We start from the raw sequence: 23648 nt of genomic DNA on the forward strand, positions 1-23648 counted from the left end.
CTCCAACTAATGGAGCACTCACCTATATTGGTGAATGTCCTCAAACGATTTGGTGTTATTGATGGCAAAGACACAGAGGAAGCCCTCTCCAGTCCGCATGTACTGGTCTCGCATAGCACTGTACTCTTCCTGGCCAGCAGTGTCCAGAATGTCCAGCAAGCACGTCTCTCCATCGATGACAACCTGTTTCCGGTAGGAATCCTGTGGGGGGGGGAAGAGGAAAGGGTCACTCACTGGCCAGACATCACCCCAGACCATGTCCTGTGGGGGGGGGGGGGGGGGTCCACTCACTGTCTGGACATCACCCCAGACGTCCTGTGGGGGGGGGAGGGAAGGGTCACTCTATCTGGACATCCCCCCCAGCCCATGTCCTGTGGGGGGGGGGGGCGTCCACTCACTGTCCAGACATCAGCCCAGACCATGTCCTGGGGGGGGGAGGGAGAGGGAAGGGTCACTCACTGTCTGGACATCACCCCAGACCATGTCCTGTGGGGGGGGGGGGGAAGGGAAGGGTCACTCTATCTGGACATCCCCCCCAGCCCATGTCCTGTGGGGGGGGGGGTCCACTCACTGTCCAGACATCAGCCCAGACCATGTCCTGGGGGGGGGGGGGAGGGAGAGGGAAGGGTACTCACTGTCTGGACATCACCCCAGACCATGTCCTGTGGGGGGGGGGGGAAGGGAAGGGTCACTCTATCTGGACATCCCCCCCAGCCCATGTCCTGTGGGGGGGGGGGTCCACTCACTGTCTGGACATCACCCCAGACCATGTCCTGGGGGGGTGGGAGGAGAGAGGGAAGGGTCACTCTATCTGGACATCCCCCCCAGCCCATGTCCTGTGTGGGAAGAAAAGGGTCACTCACTGTTTGGACATCACCCCAGCACGTCACCTGCACCTCCCCAATCCAAGGGCGGACAATGTAGCCGTCATAACTAGTTACACCATTTCATAAGAGCAAGGATGTAATGCTGAGGCTTTCTGAAACATTGGTCAGACTGTACTTGGAGTTTTGAGAGCAGTTTTGGGTTCCTTATCTAAGAAAGGCTGTGCTGGCATTGGAGAGGGTTCTAGAAGAGATTCATGAGAATGATTCGAGGAATGAAAGGGTTAATGTTTGATGGTTCTGGTCCTGTACTTACTGGAGTTGAGAAGAATTGTGGGGAGTGGGGGGAGAATCTCATTGAAACCTTTCAAATACTCAAAGGCCTATGAAGAATGGATGTGGAGAGGATTTTCTCCACAGTCTAGAACCAGAGGGCAAAGCAGAATAGAGGGGCATCCATTTAGAACAGAGATGAGGAATTTCTTTAGCCAGAGGGTGGCGAATCTGTGGAATTCATTGCCACAGACGGCTATGGAGGCCAAGTCACTGGGAAATTTAAAGCGGAGTTGCTAAGTTCTTGATTAATCGGGGTGTCAAAGGTCACGGGGAAAAGGCAGGAGAATGAGGGGTAATAAATCAGCCGTGATGAAATGCTGGAGCAGGCTCGATGGGCCGAATGGCCTGTTTCTGCTCCATTGTTTACGGTCATTGCTTATTTCCTGGAATAACAACAAACTCAGAGCAGTAGAGAAACTGTTTACGAATTAATACATAATTTGATGTGACCAATGTGCACTGACGGATGAATGGAGTTACTTGGATAAGCCAGGGTCCTGCATACAGGTACGACCTGTATTCACGTACGTCCCCCTGACCGCAGGGGCAGGACTTTCCTTCTTCCCTCCAGAGATTAGCTATTTGATTACCAATTCAGGGCCTGTTCCTGTGTTGTACTGTCCCATCTTCTTCATCCCAATCATTTTCTGCACCTTAAGCCCGTAAGCCCTGCAGGGGCACAGGTTGCTACCAGCAGTTCACTAGAGTTTCCTGTCCTGGCTCAGTAGAAGGTTGGACCTGGGGCCTCCACTTTAGCCATACAAAGTCGTATGTCCTTCCTCTCTCAGTAACTTGGTCTTTGGAGCTTCTGTTGACATTCTGTGGTGCTGAGATTTTAACAGGACAGGGTTGCTAGCCCCGTACACAATCCTCGTCCTTCGGCAGCTTGGTTTGTAAGACCTCCGCTTTCACCACAGGACTTCATAAGTCTTCTAAGTGAAGATCCTTCCTCTCCCTGTAACTCTGTCTTTGGAGCTTCTGATGGTGTTTCTGCAGAGCTGGGATTTTACCTGACAGGGTTGCTAGCCCAATGTTGGGCTTGGATTCATCCACGGTGGAGATCTTTTTCCACACATTCAATATGTAAACCTTTCCAGTTCTAATGAAAAGGTTCTGGGGTGAATAGATTATCAACAGAAAGAATGTGGGGACTTTGGAAAAGGTGTATAAGAGGTTCACCAAGATGCTGCCTGAATTAGAGCTCAGGAACTATAAGGAAAGTTTGGAGAAACTTGGTTGTTCGCTCTCAAGCACCAGAGGCTGAGGGCAGATCTGATAGAGGTTTATAAGATTGAGAGGCATAGACGGAGCAGAAAACCATCATCTTTTCTCAAGGGCTGGAAAGACCTACACAAGAGTGCACGTATTTAGGGCAAAAAGGGGCAAGTTCAAAGGAGATATTCAGGGCATTTTTGTTTTTAAACACAAAAAGTGGTGGGTGCATGGAACACAATGCCAGAGCAGGTGGGAAAGGCAGGCACGTGGATGTTAGAAAAATGCAGGGCTATGTGGGAGGGGAACGTTAGACCGATCTTAGAATAGGTTAAAAAGCCCCACACAGACCCACCTCAATTGTGGGGTCATACTCATCCACGAAATGGTTCTGGATGAGTTGGATGGTCAGGGCACTCTTGCCAACGCCACCTGCTCCGACCACCACCAGTTTGTACTCAGTCATCGTCCCAGTCAGCCGCCACCTGGAAGGACACAGCGATAGGTTAAAGGCCACACCACTCTTCACCCCCCCCCAATCAATGCCCTTCACCCCCCCCAATCAATGCCCTTCACACCCCCCTCCCCAATCAATGCCCTTCACACCCCCAATCAATGCCCTTCACACCCGCCTCCCCAATCAATGCCCTTCACACCCCCAATCAATGCCCTTCACCCCCCCAATCAATGCCCTTCACCCCCCCAATCAATGCCCTTCACACCCCCCTCCCCAATCAATGCCCTTCACCCCCCCAATCAATGCCCTTCACACCCCCCTCCCCAATCAATGCCCTTCACACTCCCCTCCCCAATCAATGCCCTTCACACACCCCTCCCCAATCAATGCCCTTCACACTCCCCTCCCCAATCAATGCCCTTGGGATTGCTCCTCTTGGGCTTGTCCTGCCTCTGAGAACTCCAGGGCAGTCAGGTCACTCCTAGTTGACAGATTCCCCCCTCCCTCTCATTCCCTTCCTGATTGCCTCTGTACCTCACCAACCCTCCATCACCCTACCCACTCACATACCGTTCCCATGGTCCTCTCCCCCACTGCTTCCCTCTACTCTATCAGATCCCACCATTTGTAGCTCCTCACCCGGATCCACCTATCACCTCCCAGCCTCGCTGACTAGTCACTCCCCAAACCCTCATCTGTCCATCATCCCTCCTCACCCGGATCCACCTATCACCTCCCAGCCTTGCTGACTAGTCACTTCCCAAACCCTCATCTGTCCATCATCCCTCCTCACCCGGATCCACCTATCACCTCCCAGCCTCGCTGACTAGTCACTCCCCAAACCCTCATCTGTCCATCATCCCTCCTCACCCGGATCCACCTATCACCTCCCAGCCTCGCTGACTAGTCACTCCCCAAACCCTCATCTGTCCATCATCCCTCCTCACCCAGATCCACCTATCACCTGCCAGCCTCGCTGACTAGTCACTCCCCAAACCCTCATCTGTCCATCATCCCTCCTCACCCAGATCCACCCATCACCTCTAACTTTCAAACCAAATGACATAAGAGCAGAACAAAGCTATTTGGCCCATCAAATCTACTCCACCATTCCATCATGGCTGATTTATTATCCCTCTCAACCTTACTCTTTCACCTTCACCCCCATAACTTTTGACACCCTTATGACTCAAGAACCTACTAAACTCCGCTTTAAATGATCTGGCCTGCTTAGCAAACTGTGCAATGAATTCCACAGATTGACCCCATCCAGCTAAAGAAATTTCTCATCTCCTTTCTAAATGGACTCTGAGGAGGATGTGCCATCTGGCCCTATACTCCCCCACCATAGGAAACACAAATTTCACAATTAACCAGATTTATTATCTCTGACACGTGTGATGAAATTTGTTGTTTTGTAGCAGCAGAACAGTGCAGAAATTACTCTATAAATTACAACAATGAATAGCAAAAGTAGTTTCACTTCCTCTCTGATGATCTCCTGCCAGAATTTCTATCCATAACTTCAATACAATCCTGTGGAAGTTGCAGTAAGGCAAGGGTTAAAGACAACATCCAGGCTTGGACAGGCTAGGGGCAGTTGTAGTCAAGTGAGACCACTGGAGCCAACCATGCTTACTGCAGACGAGACAGGTGAGAATGTCTGTGGCAGTGCGGAATCAACATAGAACACAGCCTCCCTTTATAGAATAGACAGACGAGATAGGATTAATGAAAGGTTCTGATAGGCTCTACAGTCGCGAGGTAGTTATAGCACAATGCTATTACAACTCAGGGCGTTCCATAAGGAGTCTGAACGTCCTCCCTGCAGAATGAGTGGGATTTTCCTGGGAGCTCCGGTTTTCTCACACATTCCAGTGAAGGTTATTGTGAATTGTCCTGTGATTAGGTTATGATGAATCAGGGCTGAGCTGAAGGACCTACTCCACACTGCCACTAAATAAAAAACGTACGCCCAACAACCAAGGGACTTCAAAATATCACCAGTTGTCAGCTTGAAGTTTTAACTGACTTCTAGTAAGAATGGCGATTGATCTTGCAAGCGATCAATTTACCAATTGGTCAATATCCATAACTGATAAGCCAATTCTATATAGGAAGAGAAACTGTGTGTCCCGGCTTCAGAACTATGTGGGTGTCAGGGGCCATGCTGTTTCCCTTGTGCACAAGTAGATAAAGTGTGTTTGAGTTAGGGAGCTCATGTTCTGGGCTGGTTATTTTATCATCGGCGACATCAATGCTTTATCTGTAAACTTTCTGCCAGATGTTCAGGCAACGGTGTGAAGGAGAGGATCAGAGTGAGGGGCACATCTGCCTCAGAACGCTGACAGTGCTGGCATCGTAGGCTAAACTTTAGTAGTGGCCGCTGAACTGGACACCACAGCCCCACATCACGGGCAGAAACACTGGGTTTAACTGCATCTCCCATAAAGTTCAAAGTAAATTTATTATCAAAGTACATATATGTCAACACTGAGATTCATTTTCTTGAGGGCTATCACAGTAAATACAAAGAAACACAATAGAATCAATGAAAAAACACATGACTGACAAACAACCAATGTGCAAAACTGCAAAAACAAAAAAAAGGGGGGGGGGGTGGAGAGAGCAATAAATACAGAAGATGAGAGGAAGAGTCCCTGAAAGCGAGTCCATTAGATGTGGAAACAGTTTAGTGTTGTGGTGAGTGAAGTTATTTATTCCCTCTGGTTCGAGAGACTGATGGTTCAGGGTGTAGCAAATGTTCCCGAACCTGATGGTGTGAGCACTTCAGCTCCTCCTCCCCTCACACTTCCCCTCCTTGGTCCAAAATGTTAACCCTTCCATAGATGCTGCCTGACCTGCTGTGTTCCTTCAGGACTTTGTGTGTTGCTTTGAATTTACAGCATCTGCAGAAACTTGTGTCTGCGAGTTAGAGGGAGAGGTTGAAGAGGCTGGGACTTCATCACTTGGAATGTAGGGGATTGAGGAATGATATTATAGAGTCTTTTCTCTGGGTTGGGGAATCAAGGTTGAGAGGACAGAGGGAAACGATTTAATAGGAACTTGCGGGACAAATGGTGACGAGTGTATGGAACGAGCAGCCAGAGGAAGTGATTGAGACAGGTACAATACCAACCTTTAATAAGCAGTTGGACAGCTACATGATGGGAAAGGTTTAGATAGTTATAATAGGCATATTGCCTATTACAGATTATTGGTTAGCTATTACTATTCCGGGTGGAGTCCAGAGTTCAATCCTGGTGTCCTCGGTAAGGAGTTTGTACATCCTCACCATGGAATGTGTGGGTTTTCTCCGGGTCCTCCAATTTCCTCCCACAGTTCAAAATATATACCGGTAGGTTAATTGGTCACTGTAAGTTGTCTTGTGATTAGGCTCGGGTTAAACCAGGGTTGTTGGGGGTTACTGGACAGCACCAGCTCAAAAGGGCATAAAGGCCTGTTCCGGGCTGCATCTCTGAACAATAAATAAATAAATAAGCTTGAATGTCACCCTGGTCAGCACGGAGCAGTTGGGCCAAAGGGCCTAAGTCCATATTGCATGACCCTGTAACTGTACTTAGGACAGGAGGAAGCAGGCAGCAGCAAGAGGGGTGGACCTGTTGTCCATCTCCCCAGCGATCACAGTCTCTCAAAGACCAGCCGAGACATCAAAGGAAGAGCCCAAACTCGGAGTTCATCTTTCACACACTAGGTGTGCCAATGGTGGGATTCAGAAGCCAGGCCGGAGCCAGGGAACCACCCTATGACAGGATGTTCACACGTCCGGGGACACTTAGACAGCAAACCAGCCACTAATCCACTGACCATCAAACAAAGGAGCAGAATTAGGCCAATCGGCCCATCGTGTCTGTTCCATCATTCCATCATGGCTGATTTATCTTCCCTCTCAATCTCATTCTCCTGCCTTCTTCCCACAACCTCTGACAGCCTGACTAATCAAGAACCTATCAACTTCCACTGAATATGCCCAATGACTTGGCCTCCAAAGCCATCTGTGGCAATGAATTCCACAGAATCACCACTCTCTGGCTAAAGAAATTCTTCATCTCTATTCTAAAGGAACACCCTTGTACTTGGAGGCCGAGACTCCCACAATAGGAAACATCCTCTCCACATCCACTCTATTCAGACCTTTCAACATATCATAGGTTTCAATGAGATCCCCCTTCATTCTTCCAAACTCCTGCGAGTTCAGTACCAGAGCCATCAAACGCTCCTCATACACTGACTCTTTCATTCCTGGGATCATTCTCGTGAACCTCCTCTGGACCCTCTCCAACGTCAGTGTGGCTGAGGGATTGGAGCAGGGGGCAGGGAGTCAAAGTTTTTGGATCATTGGGACCTCTTTTGGGGCAGGTGTGACCTGTACAAAAAGGACGGGTTGCACTTGAATCCCAGGGGAACCAATATCCTGGTGGGGAGATTTGCTAAGGCTACTGGGGAGACTTTAAACTAGAATGGTTGGGGGGTGGGAATCAAATTGAAGAGACTAGGAGAGAGGAGGTTAGTTCACAAATAGAGAAAGGTTGTAGACAGTGTGTGAGGGAGGATAGGCAGGTAATAGAGAAGGGGAGCACTCAGACCAAAGATGTAGGGGAGAAGGAAGGAAAAGATAATAAAGTTGGGTGGAATTGAGGAATGGGAAAGGGGTAGTAACACTTATAGGGGTGTATTATAGACCACCTAATGGGGAGCGAGAATTGGAGGAGCAAATTGGTAAGGAGATAGCAGATATTTGTAGTAAGCACAAAGTTGTAATTGTGGGAGATTTTAATTTTCCACATATAGACTAGGAAGCCCATTCTGTAAAAGGGCTGGATGGTTTGGAGTTTGTAAAATGTGTGCAGGATAGTTTTTTGCAGCAATACATAGAGGTACCAACTAGAGAAGGGGCAGTGTTGGATCTCCTGTTAGGGAATGAGATAGGTCAGGTGACAGAGGTATGTGTTGGGGAGCACTTCAGGTCCAGTGATCACAATGCCATTAGTTTCAATATAATTATGGAGAAGGATAGGACTGGACCCAGGGTTGAGATTTTTGATTGCAGAAAGGCTAACTTTGAGGAGATGCGAAAGGATTTAGGAGGAGTGGATTGGACAATTTGTTTCATGGGAAGGATGTAATAGAAAAATGGAGGTCATTTAAAGGTGAAATTTTGAGGGTACAGAGTCTTTATGTTCCTGTTACGTTGAAAGGAAAGGTTAAAAGTTTGAGAGAGCCATGGTTTTCAAGGGATATTGGAAACTTGGTTCAGAAAAAGAGGGAGATCTACAATAAATATAGGCAGCATGGAGTAAATGAGGTGCTCGAGGAATATAAAGAATGTAAAACGAACCTTAAGAAAGAAATTAGAAAAGCTAAAAGATGAGGTTGCTTTGGCAAGTAGGTGAAAATAAATCCAAAGGGTTTCTACAGTTATACTAATAGCAAAAGGATAGTGAAGGATAAAATTGGTCCCTTAGAGAATCAGAGTGGACAGCTATGTGTGGAGCCAAAAGAGATGGGGGAGATTTTGAACAATTTCTTTTCTTCGGTATTCACTAAGGAGAAGGATATTGAATTGTGTAAGGTAAGGGAAACAAGTAGGGAAGTTATGGAAAATATGATGATTAAAGAGGAGGAAGTACTGGCACTTTTAAAGAACACAAAAGTGGATAAATCTCCGGGTCCTGACAGGATATTCCCTCGGACCTTGAGGGAGGTTAGTGTAGAAATAGCAGGGGCTCTGACAGAAATATTTCAAATGTCATTAGAAATGGAGATGGTGCCAGAGGATTGGCGTATTGCTCATGTGGTTCCATTGTTTAAAAAGAGTTCTAAGAGTAAACCTAGCAATTATCGGCCTGTAAGTTTGACGTCAGTGGTGGGTAAATTAATGGAAAGTATTCTTAGAGATGGTATATATAATTATCTGGATAGACAGGGTCTGATTAGGAGCAGTCAACATGGATTTGCGCGTGGAAGGTCATGTTTGACAAATCTTATTGAATTTTTTGAAGAGGTTACTAGGAAAGTTGACAAGGGTAAAGCAGTGGATGTTGTCTATATGGACTTCAGTAAGGCCTTTGACAAGGTTCCACACAGAAGGTTAGTTAGGAAGGTTCAATCGTTAGCTATTAATATTGAAGTAGTAAAATGGATTCAACAGTGGCTGGATGGGAGATGCCAGAGAGTAATGGTGGATAACTGTTTGTCAGGTTGGAGGCCAGAGACCAGTGGTGTGCCTCAAGGATCTGTACTGGGTCCAATGTTGTTTGTCATATACATTAATGATCTGATGATGAGGTGGTAAATTGGATTAGTAAGTATGCAGATGATACTAAGATAGGTGGAGTTGTGGATAATGAAGTAGGTTTTCAAAGCTTGCAGAGAGATTTAGGCCAGTTAGAAGAATGGGCTGAAAGATGGCAGATGGAGTTTAATGCTGATAAGTGTGAGGTGCTACATTTTGGTAGGAGTAATCAAAATAGGACATACATGGTAAATGGTAGGGCATTGAAGAATGCAGTAGAGCAGAGTGATCTAGGAATAATGGTGCATAGTTCCCTGAAGGTGGAATCTCATGTGGATAGGGTGGTGAAGAAAGCTTTTGGTATGCTGGCCTTTATAAATCAGAACATTGATATAGGAGTTGGGATGTAATGTTAAAATTGTACAAGGCTTGGTGAGGCCAAATTTGGAGTATTGTGTACAGTTCTGGTCACCGAATTATAGGAAAGATGTCAACAAAATAGGGAGTACAGAGGAGATTTACTAGAATGTTACCTGGGTTTCAGCACCTAAGTTACAGAGAAAGGTTGAACAAGTTAGGTCTTTATTCTTTGGAGCGTAGAAGGTTGAGGGGGGACTTGATAGAGGTATTTAAAATTATGAGGGGGGATAGATTGAGTTGACGTGTATAGGCTTTTTCCATTGAGATTAAGGGAGATTCAAACAACAGTACATGAGTTGAAAATTAGGGGCAAAAGTTTAGGGGTAACACGAGGGGGAATTTCTTTACTCAGAGAGTGGTAGCTGTGTGGAAAGAGCTTCCAGTAGAAGTGGTAGAGGCAGGTTCGATATTGTCATTTAAAGTAAAATTGGATAGGTATATGGACAGGAAAGGGATGGAGGGTTATGGGCTGAGTGCAGGTCGGTGGGACTAGGTGAGAGTAAGCGTTCGGCACGGACTAGAAGGGCCGAGATGGCCTGTTTCCATGCTGTAATTGTTATATGGTTATATCCTCTCTTAGATGAGGGGCCCAAAACTGCTCACAATACTCCAAGTGCAGTCTGACCAATGCTTTATAAAGCCTTGCTTGCTTTTATATTCTAGTTCTCTCAAAATGAATGCCAACATTGCATTTGCCTTCCTTACCACCGATTCAACCTGCAAGCTAATCTTTAGGGAATCCTGTACAAGGACTCCCATGTCCCTCTGCACCTCTGATTTCTGACCAATGCCTGAAAAACTTTGACTATGATGCTGGCGACAAGCAGGATTTGCAGTTTGAGTGTACTAAGTTGTGTTCTATTCACACATACCTTGATGCCGTTGGAATCTCCAATCTCCCTTACTTAGCAAGTGTGCTCTATGCTACACACAGGGCAATGGGGAACAAATTACCCAGTGGCCATATATCACTGACAAATCGATATGGTCTCTCTCTGAATGGATTAATTTAATCAGCACTGGAACAACAACAGCTCTGAGTGATTACATCACCCCTGCTCCCAGCCCAAACTCTCATTTCAACATCTGGTTGGTAGTGTGAGCCAGATGGCCTTGGTGGTTACCTTCCAGAAAGGGCAAGAGGGCAGCTGTGATGGTTCGGCAGTGCCCTGGGCCAAAACATCTTCAGTTGCTTCAAAGTTCAAAGTAAATTTATTATCAAAATACAAACACCTCACCATAAATTACCCTGAATTCACAGAAAAATTACACACAACAAACAACCACTTTTCATCATCCAAGACGATTGCACAATGTTTAATTCCCTACAGATCTCAGCAATGAAGCAGCCTCCTAACGAGACCTTGGACAACATTCAGGCATGGCCTAATGCCTGGCCAGTAACAGTAGGCCCTCTGTTGGACAGTGTCAAGCATGGAGGTTGCGTTCTAGCTGTCTAGATATGTAAGCCAGAGTAGTACGATACGGAGAGCGAGTTATTGCCCCTGCAGCAGGCTCCCCCTCTCCATGCAGCCGATGAATCCAAAGTTACAGCAGTGACCAGTTTGGCAGCAGTAGCCTCACAGGAGTTGCCAGTCAGCATTGAACTGGACGTAGGACTGTCGAGGAACTCCAGCTCTGGATTTTCCCCTCAGGGTTAACTCCTGAAGCCTTCCTCATGACGGGATAGTCGCACGGCAGCTGAGATCAGAGACTTCCTCCCCCTCTGAGATGAGCTGATGAGCCTCATCTGCCCAGAGCAACGGGTTTCAAGGAGCCAGTAACCCAACTTTGCCCCTTCTCCTGTCAGTAGAAACGCTTGCACCCACACGTGCAAACTACACACGAAACCTGGGATCTGGACTTGGTTGTCAGAGGCTATTTGAGACACACGCCATTGGGAGCTCATACCCACCCCTGCTATGACAAACCAAAGATCCAGCAAGTAACATCTGTGCCAGAAAAAAACACCGGGCAGGAGCCAAGCACAAAGACCAACAATCCTCGTAGTCAATAACTGAGTGAATCTGCAGATGCTGGAAATAAATAAAAACACCAAATGCTGGCAGAACTCAGCAGGCCAGACAGCATCTATGGGAGGAGGTAGTGACGATGTTTCAGGCCGAAACCCTTCATCAGGAGTGAAGTAACATGGGATGGTCGAGGAGGGATAAGAAGTGGGGGGAGGGATACAGTAGAGAGCTGGGAAGTGATAGGCTGGAGGGAAATGGGCTGGGGGGAGATTATAGTGAGGGGGGAAAAAAGAGAGAGAAAGAGAACCAGACTAAAATAATAGATAGGGATGGGGGTAAAGGGGGGGGCAGGGGTATCAATGGAGGTCTGAATTGGATGTTCATGCCGGCAGGTAGGAGGCTACCAAGGCGGGAGATAAGGTATTGCTCCATCGACCTGCGTGTGGCCTCATCTTGACGGTAGAGGAGGCCATGGACAGACATGTCAGAATGGGAGTGGTCTGTGGAATTGAAGTGTGTGGCCACAGGCAGATCCCACCACTGCTAGAGGACTGAGCGCCAGTCTGCGGCGGGTCTCCACAATGTATAAATGGCCACATTGGGAACACTGGATACAGTATATCACCCCAGTTGACTCGCAGGTGAAGTGGTGCCTCACCTGAAAGGACTGTCTGGGGCCTAGGATGGTGGTGAGGGAAGAAGTATGGGGGCAGGTGAAGCACTTTTTCCATTTGCAGGGATGAGTGCCCGGAGAGAGGTCCGTGGGGAGGGATGGGGGGGGATGAATGGACAAGGGAGTCGCGTAGGGAGCGATCCCTGTGGAAAGCCGAAAGTGGGGGGTAGGGGAAGATGTGGCTGGTGGTGGGATCATGTAGATATCCCTAGCACACCAGGGATAGAGTCCACTTGGTCCTCACCTATCACCCAAACAGCCTACAGATCCAACGTAAGCCCACCAGGGATAGAGACCCCCTGGTCCTCACCTATCACCCTACCAGCCTACAGATCCAATGTATAATCCTCGGAAAATTCCGCCACCTCCTACGTGACCCCGATGTCCACCCCTAACTGAACAGGTTGCTCAATCGGACCCAGATGTCCACCCCTAACTGGACAGGTTGCTCCATAGGACCCCGATGTCCACCCCTAACTGGACAGGTTGCTCCATATGACCCCGATGTCCACCCCTAACTGGACAGGTTGTTCCATCGGACCCCGATGTCCACCCCTAACTGGACAGGTTGCTCCATCGGACCCCGATGTCCACCCCTAACTGGACAGGTTGCTCCATCGGACCCCGATGTCCACCCCTAACTGGACAGGTTGCTCCATAGGACCCGGATGTCCACCCCTAACTGGACAGGTTGCTCCATAGGACCCCGATGTCCACCCCTAACTGGACAGGTTGCTCCATAGGACCCCGATGTCCACTCCTAACTGGACAGGTTGCTCAATCGGACCCCAATGTCCACCTCTAACTGGACAGGTTGCTCCATATGACCCCGATGTCCACCCCTAACTGGACAGGTTGTTCCATCGGACCCCGATGTCCACCCCTAACTGGACAGGTTGTTCCATCGGACCCCGATGTCCACCCCTAACTGGACAGGTTGCTCCATAGGACCCCGATGTCCACTCCTAACTGGACAGGTTGCTCAATCGGACCCCAATGTCCACCTCTAACTGGACAGGTTGCTCCATATGACCCCGATGTCCACCCCTAACTGGACAGGTTGTTCCATCGGACCCCGATGTCCACCCCTAACTGGACAGGTTGTTCCATCGGACCCCGATGTCCACCCCTAACTGGACAGGTTGCTCCATCGGACCCCGATGTCCACCCCTAACTGGACAGGTTGTTCCATAGGACTCCGATGTCCACCCCTACCTGGACAGGTTGTTCCATCGGACCCCGATGTCCACCCCTAACTGGACAGGTTGTTCCATCGGACCCCGATGTCCACCCCTAACTGGACAGGTTGCTCCATCGGACCCCGATGTCCACCCCTAACTGGACAGGTTGCTCAATCAGACCCCGATGTCTACCCCTAACTGGACAGGTTGTTCCATAGGACCCCGATGTCCACTCCTAACTGGACAGGTTGCTCAATCGGACCCCAATGTCCACCTCTAACTGGACAGGTTGCTCCATATGACCCCGATGTCCACCCCTAACTGGACAGGTTGTTCCATCGGACCCCGATGTCCACCCCTAACTGGACAGGTTGCTCCATAGGACCCCGATGTCCACTCCTAACTGGACAGGTTGCTCAATCGGACCCCAATGTCCACCTCTAACTGGACAGGTTGCTCCATATGACCCCGATGTCCACCCCTAACTGGACAGGTTGTTCCATCGGACCCCGATGTCCACCCCTAACTGGACAGGTTGTTCCATCGGACCCCGATGTCCACCCCTAACTGGACAGGTTGCTCCATAGGACCCCGATGTCCACTCCTAACTGGACAGGTTGCTCAATCGGACCCCAATGTCCACCTCTAACTGGACAGGTTGCTCCATATGACCCCGATGTCCACCCCTAACTGGACAGGTTGTTCCATCGGACCCCGATGTCCACCCCTAACTGGACAGGTTGTTCCATCGGACCCCGATGTCCACCCCTAACTGGACAGGTTGCTCCATCGGACCCCGATGTCCACCCCTAACTGGACAGGTTGTTCCATAGGACTCCGATGTCCACCCCTACCTGGACAGGTTGTTCCATCGGACCCCGATGTCCACCCCTAACTGGACAGGTTGTTCCATCGGACCCCGATGTCCACCCCTAACTGGACAGGTTGTTCCATCGGACCCCGATGTCCACCCCTAACTGGACAGGTTGCTCAATCAGACCCCGATGTCTACCCCTAACTGGACAGGTTGTTCCATAGGACCCCGATGTCCACTCCTAACTGGACAGGTTGCTCAATCGGACCCCAATGTCCACCTCTAACTGGACAGGTTGCTCCATATGACCCCGATGTCCACCCCTAACTGGACAGGTTGTTCCATCGGACCCCGATGTCCACCCCTAACTGGACAGGTTGTTCCATCGGACCCCGATGTCCACCCCTAACTGGACAGGTTGCTCCATAGGACCCCGATGTCCACTCCTAACTGGACAGGTTGCTCAATCGGACCCCAATGTCCACCTCTAACTGGACAGGTTGCTCCATATGACCCCGATGTCCACCCCTAACTGGACAGGTTGTTCCATCGGACCCCGATGTCCACCCCTAACTGGACAGGTTGTTCCATCGGACCCCGATGTCCACCCCTAACTGGACAGGTTGCTCCATCGGACCCCGATGTCCACCCCTAACTGGACAGGTTGTTCCATAGGACTCCGATGTCCACCCCTACCTGGACAGGTTGTTCCATCGGACCCCGATGTCCACCCCTAACTGGACAGGTTGTTCCATCGGACCCCGATGTCCACCCCTAACTGGACAGGTTGCTCCATCGGACCCCGATGTCCACCCCTAACTGGACAGGTTGCTCAATCAGACCCCGATGTCTACCCCTAACTGGACAGGTTGTTCCATAGGACTCCGATGTCCACCCCTACCTGGACAGGTTGTTCCATCGGACCCCGATGTCCACCCCTAACTGGACAGGTTGTTCCATCGGACCCCGATGTCCACCCCTAACTGGACAGGTTGCTCCATCGGACCCCGATGTCCACCCCTAACTGGACAGGTTGCTCCATCGGACCCCGATGTCCACCCCTAACTGGACAGGTTGCTCCATAGGACCCGGATGTCCACCCCTAACTGGACAGGTTGCTCCATCAGACCCCGATGTCCACCCCAAACGGGACAGGTTGCTCAATCAGACCCCGATGTCCACCCCTAACTGGACAGGTTGCTCAATCGGACCCCGATGTCCACCCCTAACGGGACAGGTTGCTCAATCGGACCCCGATGTCCACCCCTAACTGGACAGGTTGCTCAATCGGACCCCGATGTCCACCCCTAACTGGACAGGTTGCTCCATCGGACCCCGATGTCCACCCCTAACTGGACAGGTTGCTCCATAGGACCCCGATGTCCACCCCTAACTGGACAGGTTGCTCCATCGGACCCCGATGTCCACCCCTAACTGGACAGGTTGCTCCATCGGACCCCGATGTCCACCCCTAACTGGACAGGTTGCTCCATAGGACCCGGATGTCCACCCCTAACTGGACAGGTTGCTCCATAGGACCCCGATGTCCACCCCTAACTGGACAGGTTGCTCAATCGGACCCCGATGTCCACCCCTAACTGGACAGGTTGCTCAATCGGACCCCGATGTCCACCCCTAACTGGACAGGTTGCTCAATCGGACCCCGATGTCCACCCCTAACTGGACAGGTTGCTCAATCGGACCCCGATGTCCACCCCTAACTGGACAGGTTGCTCCATCTGCCCACGATGTCCACCCCTAACTGGACAGGTTGCTCCATCTGACCCCGATGTCCACCCCTAACTGGACAGGTTGCTCCATATGACCCCGATGTCCACCCCTAACTGGTCAGGTTGCTCCATCGGACCCCGATGTCCACCCCTAACTGGACAGGTTGCTCCATCCGACCCCGATGTCCACCCCTAACTGGACAGGTTGCTCCATATGACCCCGATGTCCACCCCTAACTGGACAGGTTGCTCCATAGGACCCCGATGTCCACTCCTAACTGGACAGGTTGCTCAATCGGATCCCGATGTCCACCCCTAACTGGACAGGTTGCTCCATATGACCCCGATGTCCACCCCTAACTGGACAGGTTGCTCCATAGAACCCCGATGTCCACCCCTAACTGGACAGGTTGCTCCATCGGACTCCGATGTCCACCCCTAACTGGACAGGTTGCTCAATCGGATCCCGATGTCCACCCCTAACTGGACAGGTTGCTCCATATGACCCCGATGTCCACCCCTAACTGGACAGGTTGCTCCATAGAACCCCGATGTCCACCCCTAACTGGACAGGTTGCTCCTTAGGACCCCGATGTCCACCCCTAACTGGACAGGTTGCTACAAGTATCTGGGAGTACAGTTAGATGAGAAGCTAGACTTGACTGCCAACACAGATGCCTTGTGCAGGAAGGCACAGAGTCGACTGTACTTCCTTAGAAGGTTGGCGTCATTCAATGTCTGTAGTGAGATGCTGAAGATGTTCTATAGGTCAGTTGTGGAGAGCGCCCTCTTCTTTGTGGTGGCGTGTTGGGGAGGAAGCATTAAGAAGAGGGATGCCTCACATCTTAATAAGCTGGTAAGGAAGGCAGGCTCTGTCGTGGGCAAAGTACTGGAGAGTTTAACATCGGTTGCTGAGCGAAGGGCGCTGAGTAGGCTACGGTCAATTATGGAAAACTCTGAACATCCTCTACATAGCACCATCCAGAGACAGAGAAGCAGTTTCAGCGACAGGTTACTGTCGATGCAATGCTCCTCAGACAGGATGAAGAGGTCAATACTCCCCAATGCCATTAGGCTTTACAATTCTACCGCCAGGACTTAAGAACTTTTTAAAAGCTATTATTAGTGCTTTTTGAGATAGTGATTTGGATGCATATCATATTTTTTGCTGAGTTAAGTATTGTATGTGGTTAGTTTTGCTACAACAAGTGTATGGGACATTTGCTCCATCTGCCCACGATGTCCACCCCTAACTGGACAGGTTGCTCCATCTGACCCCGATGTCCACCCCTAACTGGACAGGTTGCTCCATATGACCCCGATGTCCACCCCTAACTGGACAGGTTGCTCAATTGGACCCCAATGTCCACCCCTAACGGGACAGGTTGCTCAATCGGACCCCGATGTCCACCCCTAACTGGACAGGTTGCTCAATCGGACCCCGATGTCCACCCCTAACTGGACAGGTTGCTCAATCGGACCCCAATGTCCACCCCTAACGGGACAGGTTGCTCAATCGGACCCCGGTCCACCCCTAACTGGACAGGTTGCTCCATCGGACCCCGATGTCCACCCCTAACTGGACAGGTTGCTCAATAGGACCCCGATGTCCACCCCTAACTGGACAGGTTGCTCAATCGGACCCCAATGTCCACCCCTAACGGGACAGGTTGCTCAATCGGACCCCGATGTCCACCCCTAACTGGACAGGTATCTCCATAGGACCCCGATGACCACCCCTAACGGGACAGGTTGCTCAATCGGACCCCAATGTCCACCCCTAACTGGACAGGTTGCTCAATCGGACCCCGATGTCCACCCCTAACTGGACAGGTTGCTCAATCGGACCCCGATGTCCACCCCTAACTGGACAGGTTGCTCAATCGGACCCCGATGTCCACCCCTAACTGGACAGGTAGCTCCATAGGACCCCGATGTCCACCCCTAACGGGACAGGTTGCTCAATCGGACCCCGATATCCACCCCTAACTGGACAGGTTGCTCAATCGGACCCCGATGTCCACCCCTAACTGGACAGGTTGCTCAATCGGACCCCGATGTCCACCCCTAACTGGTCAGGTTGCTCAATCAGACCCCGATGTCCACCCCTAACTGGACAGGTTGCTCAATCGGACCCCGATGTCCACCCCGAACTGGACAGGTTGCTCCATATGACCCCGATGTCCACCCCTAACTGGACAGGTTGCTCCATATGACCCCGATGTCCACCCCTAACTGGACAGGTTGTTCCATCTGACCCCGATGTCCACCCCTAACTGGACAGGTTGCTCTATCTGACCCCGATGTCCACCCCTAACTGGACAGGTTGCTCCATATGACCCCGATGTCCACCCCTAACTGGACAGGTTGCTCCATAGGACCCCGATGTCCACTCCTAACTGGACAGGTTGCTCAATCGGACCCCGATATCCACCCCTAACTGGACAGGTTGCTCCATAGGACCCCGATGTCCACCCCTAACTGGACAGGTTGTTCCATAGGACCCCGATGTCCACCCCTAACTGGACAGGTTGTTCCATCGGACCCCGATGTCCACCCCTAACTGGACAGGTTGTTCCATCGGACCCCAATGTCCACCCCTAACTGGACAGGTTGCTCCATAGGACCCCGATGTCCACCCCTAACTGGACAGGTTGCTCCATAGGACCCCGATGTCCACCCCTAACTGGACAGGTTGCTCCATATGACCCCGATGTCCACCCCAACTGGACAGGTTGCTCCATCGGACCCCGATTTCCACCCCTAACTGGACAGGTTGCTCCATCGGACCCCGATGTCCACCCCTAACTGGACAGGTTGCTCAATCGGACCCCGATGTCCACCCCTAACTGGACAGGTTGCTCAATCGGACCCCGATGTCCTCCCCTAACTGGACAGGTTGCTCCATCGGACCCCGATGTCCACCCCTAACTGGACAGGTTGCTCCATCGGACCCCGATGTCCACCCCTAACTGGACAGGTTGTTCCATCGGACCCCGATGTCCACCCCTAACTGGACAGGTTGCTCCATCGGACCCCGATGTCCACCCCTAACTGGACAGGTTGTTCCATCGGACCCCGATGTCCACCCCTAACTGGACAGGTTGCTCAATCGGACCCCGATGTCCTCCCCTAACTGGACAGGTTGCTCCATCGGACCCCGATGTCCACCCCTAACTGGACAGGTTGCTCCATCGGACCCCGATGTCCACCCCTAACTGGACAGGTTGTTCCATCGGACCCCGATGTCCACCCCTAACTGGACAGGTTGCTCCATCGGACCCCGATGTCCACCCCTAACTGGACAGGTTGCTCAATCGGACCCCGATGTCCACCCCTAACTGGACAGGTTGCTCCATCGGACCCCGATGTCCACCCCTAACTGGACAGGTTGCTCCATATGATCCCGATGTCCACCCCTAACTGGACAGGTTGCTCAATCGGACCCCGATGTCCACCCCTAACTGGACAGGTTGCTCAATCGGACCCCGATGTCCACCCCTAACTGGACAGGTTAATCCATAGGACCCCGATGTCCACCCCTAACTGGACAGGTTGCTCCATATGACCCCGATGTCCACCCCTAACTGGACAGGTTGCTCCATCGGACCCCGATGTCCACCCCTAACTGGACAGGTTGCTCAATCGGACCCCGATGTCCACCCCCTAACTGGACAGGTTGCTCCATAGGACCCCGATGTCCACCCCTAACTGGACAGGTTGCTCCATATGACCCCGATGTCCACCCCTAACTGGACAGGTTGCTCCATAGGACCCCGATGTCCACCCCTAACTGGACAGGTTGTTCAATCGGACCCCGATGTCCACCCCTAACTGGACAGGTTGCTCAATCGGACCCCGATGTCCACCCCTAACTGGACAGGTTGTTCAATCGGACCCCGATGTCCACCCCTAACTGGACAGGTTGCTCAATCGGACCCCGATGTCCACCCCTAACTGGACAGGTTAATCCATAGGACCCCGATGTCCACCCCTAACTGGACAGGTTGCTCCATATGACCCCGATGTCCACCCCTAACTGGACAGGTTGCTCAATCGGACCCCGATGTCCACCCCTAACTGGACAGGTTGCTCCATAGGACCCCGATGTCCACCCCTAACTGGACAGGTTGCTCAATCGGACCCCGATGTCCACCCCTAACTGGACAGGTTAATCCATAGGACCCCGATGTCCACCCCTAACTGGACAGGTTGCTCCATCGGACCCCGATGTCCACCCCTAACTGGACAGGTTGCTCAATCGGACCCCGATGTCCACCCCTAACTGGACAGGTTGCTCCATAGGACCCCGATGTCCACCCCTAACTGGACAGGTTGCTCCATATGACCCCGATGTCCACCCCTAACTGGACAGGTTGTTCAATCGGACCCCGATGTCCACCCCTAACTGGACAGGTTGCAGGCCTTTACTTCCTACAAAGCAACACCTTACATCATGACTGGCTGTGATGCTTCACTCCCAGCTGAGCTATGTTGCATTAGGAGTTTGAGGAGACTTGATATGTCACCAAAGACACACAAATTTCTACGGACGTACTGTAACGATCATTCTAACTGGTTGCATCACCATCTAGTTGGTGGGGGGGGGTCATTGCTCAGGTTAGAAAAGGGTGCAGGGGGTGGCAAACTCAGCCAGCTTCATCGTGGATAATAACCTCACCAGCAGCGAGGACACCATCAAAAGACGAGGCCTGAAGGTGATATCAGCAGGACCTGCCCTCTTCTCATTGCCACCACCAAGGTGCTGGTACAGGAGACAGAAGACACACATAATGTTTCAGGAATGGCTTCTTCCCCCCTGCCATCAGATATCTGAATGGTCAATCAACCCACAAACATTACCTCACCATTTCCTCTCTTTTTGCATGACTTAATTTTTAAAAAATATATATTTGTTGCCATCAATGTATAGTTTAAAAAAATTATGTATTGCACTGTACAGCTACCACAAAATACATTTCACAACATACACCAGTGATATTAAAACTGATTCTGGGCATTACAGAACTTACTGCTACAGAAAAATTGCGAAACTGGTTTATTAGAATCCCATGTATGGAGATACAGTGAAAAGCTTGTCATACAGATCAGGACATCGAGATAGAACAAGGGAAAACAATAACAGAATGCAATATCGAGTGTTATAGTTCCAGAGAGAGTGCAGTGCAGGTAGACAGTGAGGTGCAAGGCCATGAGGTAGATTGTGAGGTCAAGAGTCCATCTTATCAAATTTCATTTTTTCTGTAGCTTTAACACTTCATTCGGTTACTATTTTACTTTGCTCTACCTCAATGCACTGTGTAATGATACTATGGGAACATTTAGTAGTCACAACAGTCGGGTAGAAGCTGTCCTTGAGCCTGGTGGGATGTGCTTTCAGGCTTTTGTACCTTTTGCCCAATGGAAGAGGGGAGAAGAGAGAACGTCTGGGGTGGGTGCGGCTCTTTCTTATGTCGGCTGATTTACTGAGGCAGTGAGAAGTGTAGACAGAGTCCATGGAGGGGAGGCTGGCTCCTGTGACGTGCTGAGCTGTGTCCACACTCTCTGTGGTCCCGGACAGAGCAGTTGCTGTACGAAGTGCCTGGATAGGATGCTTTCTGTGCTGCATCGAGAAGACAGTGGGATGGAAGCTGCCCGAGTCTGGTGGTACGTGCTTTTAGGATTTTGTAACTTCTGCCCAATGGGTGGGTGGGTATAACATTACACTAGCTGCTTTACCAAGGCAGCTCAATCAGAATGGAGATGGTTGGAGGAACAGGGGGATACGGGGACAGCACAGTTAGGTGGCTTTGAGATAGAAGATTTGTTTGCCTGTGATATCATTCATAACCCAATACAGTGCTTCAACAGGCCGGTTAAACCAGGTGAGAGTAGCTGGTGGACCCCATAGCCTGTGAGATAGGTCCTTGCATGCGAAGTCAGCTCGGGCTGACTGCATGGAGGGGATCAACAGAGAGATCTAACGGCCAGGAAAGCGGCTCTGCAGTGCTTTGTGGAGAGCCAGGGGCATGACAAGGCACAGACGTAGTCATGGTCATCCACTGCAACCGAGGAAGACCCCAGTATGTGATGCTGGTGCCAGACATCTGAGGTTGAGAGTGGAACTGCCCCAGTACAACGGTTTTTCCACTTTAAAAGCTCTCCTGCATCATCGGACATGACAACCACCGCTGAGATACAGTGAAAACCTCGTCATACCAACAATTCATTACATTGAGGTAGAAGGAAAATAATAACAGAATGCAGAATAAGCATTACTGTTACAAAGAAAGTGTAATGCAGGCATGAATTAAGGTGGAAGGTCCTAACGAGGTAGATTGTGAAGTCAAGAGTCTTTTTATCATAATAGGGAACTGTTCAGTAATCTTGTAACATTGGATAGAAACTGTGCTTGTGCCTGGTGGTATGTGATTTTAGGATCTGCCTGATGGGACGGGGAGAAGAGTGAACGTGCAGGGTGGGTGGGATCTTTAATTATCCCACGCACCATCAATCTACAGGCCATGACACTCAGGGACTCGGGCTATTAAAGCGACTATGTTCACTGCTAACTTCTATGTGCCTTGTGCTGTATACGACTGGTGAATCTGCTCTGTCATTCCATCATGGCTGATTTCTTATCCTACTGAATCTCATTCTCCTGCCTTCTCCCCGTAACCTTGGCTGCCCTGACTAATCTACAACTTATCAACCTCCACTTTAAATACACCCAATGACTTGGCCTCCACAACTGTCTGTGGCAATGAATTCCACAATATTCACCACCCTCTGGCTAAAGAAATTCCTTCTCATCTCTGTTCTAAAAGAACATCCCTCTATTCTGAGCCTGTGCCCTCTGGTCCTAGTCTCACCCACTACAGAAAACATTTACGCCATCTAAACTTTTCACCTTTAGGCCATGGGGCGGGGTCTGCTATGGAGTCCAGAGATTCACTCCTTCAATCCCAGATGCAGCCAATTACCCAAACTTCCATCCCATCTAGTGAGCAACTTCCGGCCTAGTTCCTCAAATCAGACATGAGGTTCTGCAGAGGCTGGTAACCGTGATAAACGCACAAAAAACTCAGCACGTCAGGTAGCATCGATGGAAGGAAATAAACTGTCAACGTCTCAGGTCGAGTTCAGTCCGAATTAAGGGCCACGGCCCCAAGTCTCAACTGTTTACAGGTGGCCCCTGTTTTTTGAATGTTCGACACCTCGCTGTTTCGAAAGAGCTACATTAGTACATTAGGATTTTCGCTGTTATGAAAAAAGACACCTGCTTTAAACGTGTGTTTACCCCGAGAAAGACTACATTGCCCGGTGAAGCCTTGCGCAGGCAGGTGTGTGCGCATACGTGTACGTGCACATGCTGGTTTTTTCCTGCAAATCGGTTTCGGCTCACTGTCTTCCCGATTTTGTAAGTGAAACTACACCATACATACAATATTTCTACTTTATATAGACGGTGTATTTATCATATAATTCCTGCTTTTACCATGTGTCTGTGTTATTTTAGGTTTTGTGTGTTATTTGGTATGATTTGGCAAGTTATTTTTTTGGGTCTGGGAACGCTCAAAAATTATTCCCATATAAACTGATGGTAATTGCTTCGTTGCTTTACGACATTTCGAACACTCTAACTTTGGATAGTGTGGGAAACCTGTATTACCCTCCATAGATGCTGCCTGACCTGCAAAGCTCCTCAAGGTAGGTTTATTATCAAAGCGTGTATATCATACACAACCTTGAGATTCATTTTCTTACAGGAA

General features: G+C 50.2%; 1 protein-coding gene across 1 annotated transcript in view; it reads right to left on the reverse strand.

The window, feature by feature from the left end:
* The window catches only part of LOC140729768 (GTPase HRas), a 45088-nt gene that overhangs the window by 10848 nt on the left and 10592 nt on the right, over positions 1-23648 (reverse strand). The window contains exons 2-3 of the mRNA XM_073049963.1: positions 2728-2857; positions 23-201 (exon numbers count right to left, since the gene is read on the reverse strand). Of these exons, the coding sequence (XP_072906064.1) occupies positions 23-201; positions 2728-2838 (290 nt within the window). The 5' untranslated portion in view covers positions 2839-2857. The remainder of the gene's footprint in view (positions 1-22; positions 202-2727; positions 2858-23648) is intronic.

This window comes from Hemitrygon akajei, chromosome 6 (genome assembly GCF_048418815.1).
Source record: "Hemitrygon akajei chromosome 6, sHemAka1.3, whole genome shotgun sequence".
Taxonomy (NCBI): Eukaryota; Metazoa; Chordata; class Chondrichthyes; order Myliobatiformes; family Dasyatidae; genus Hemitrygon; species Hemitrygon akajei.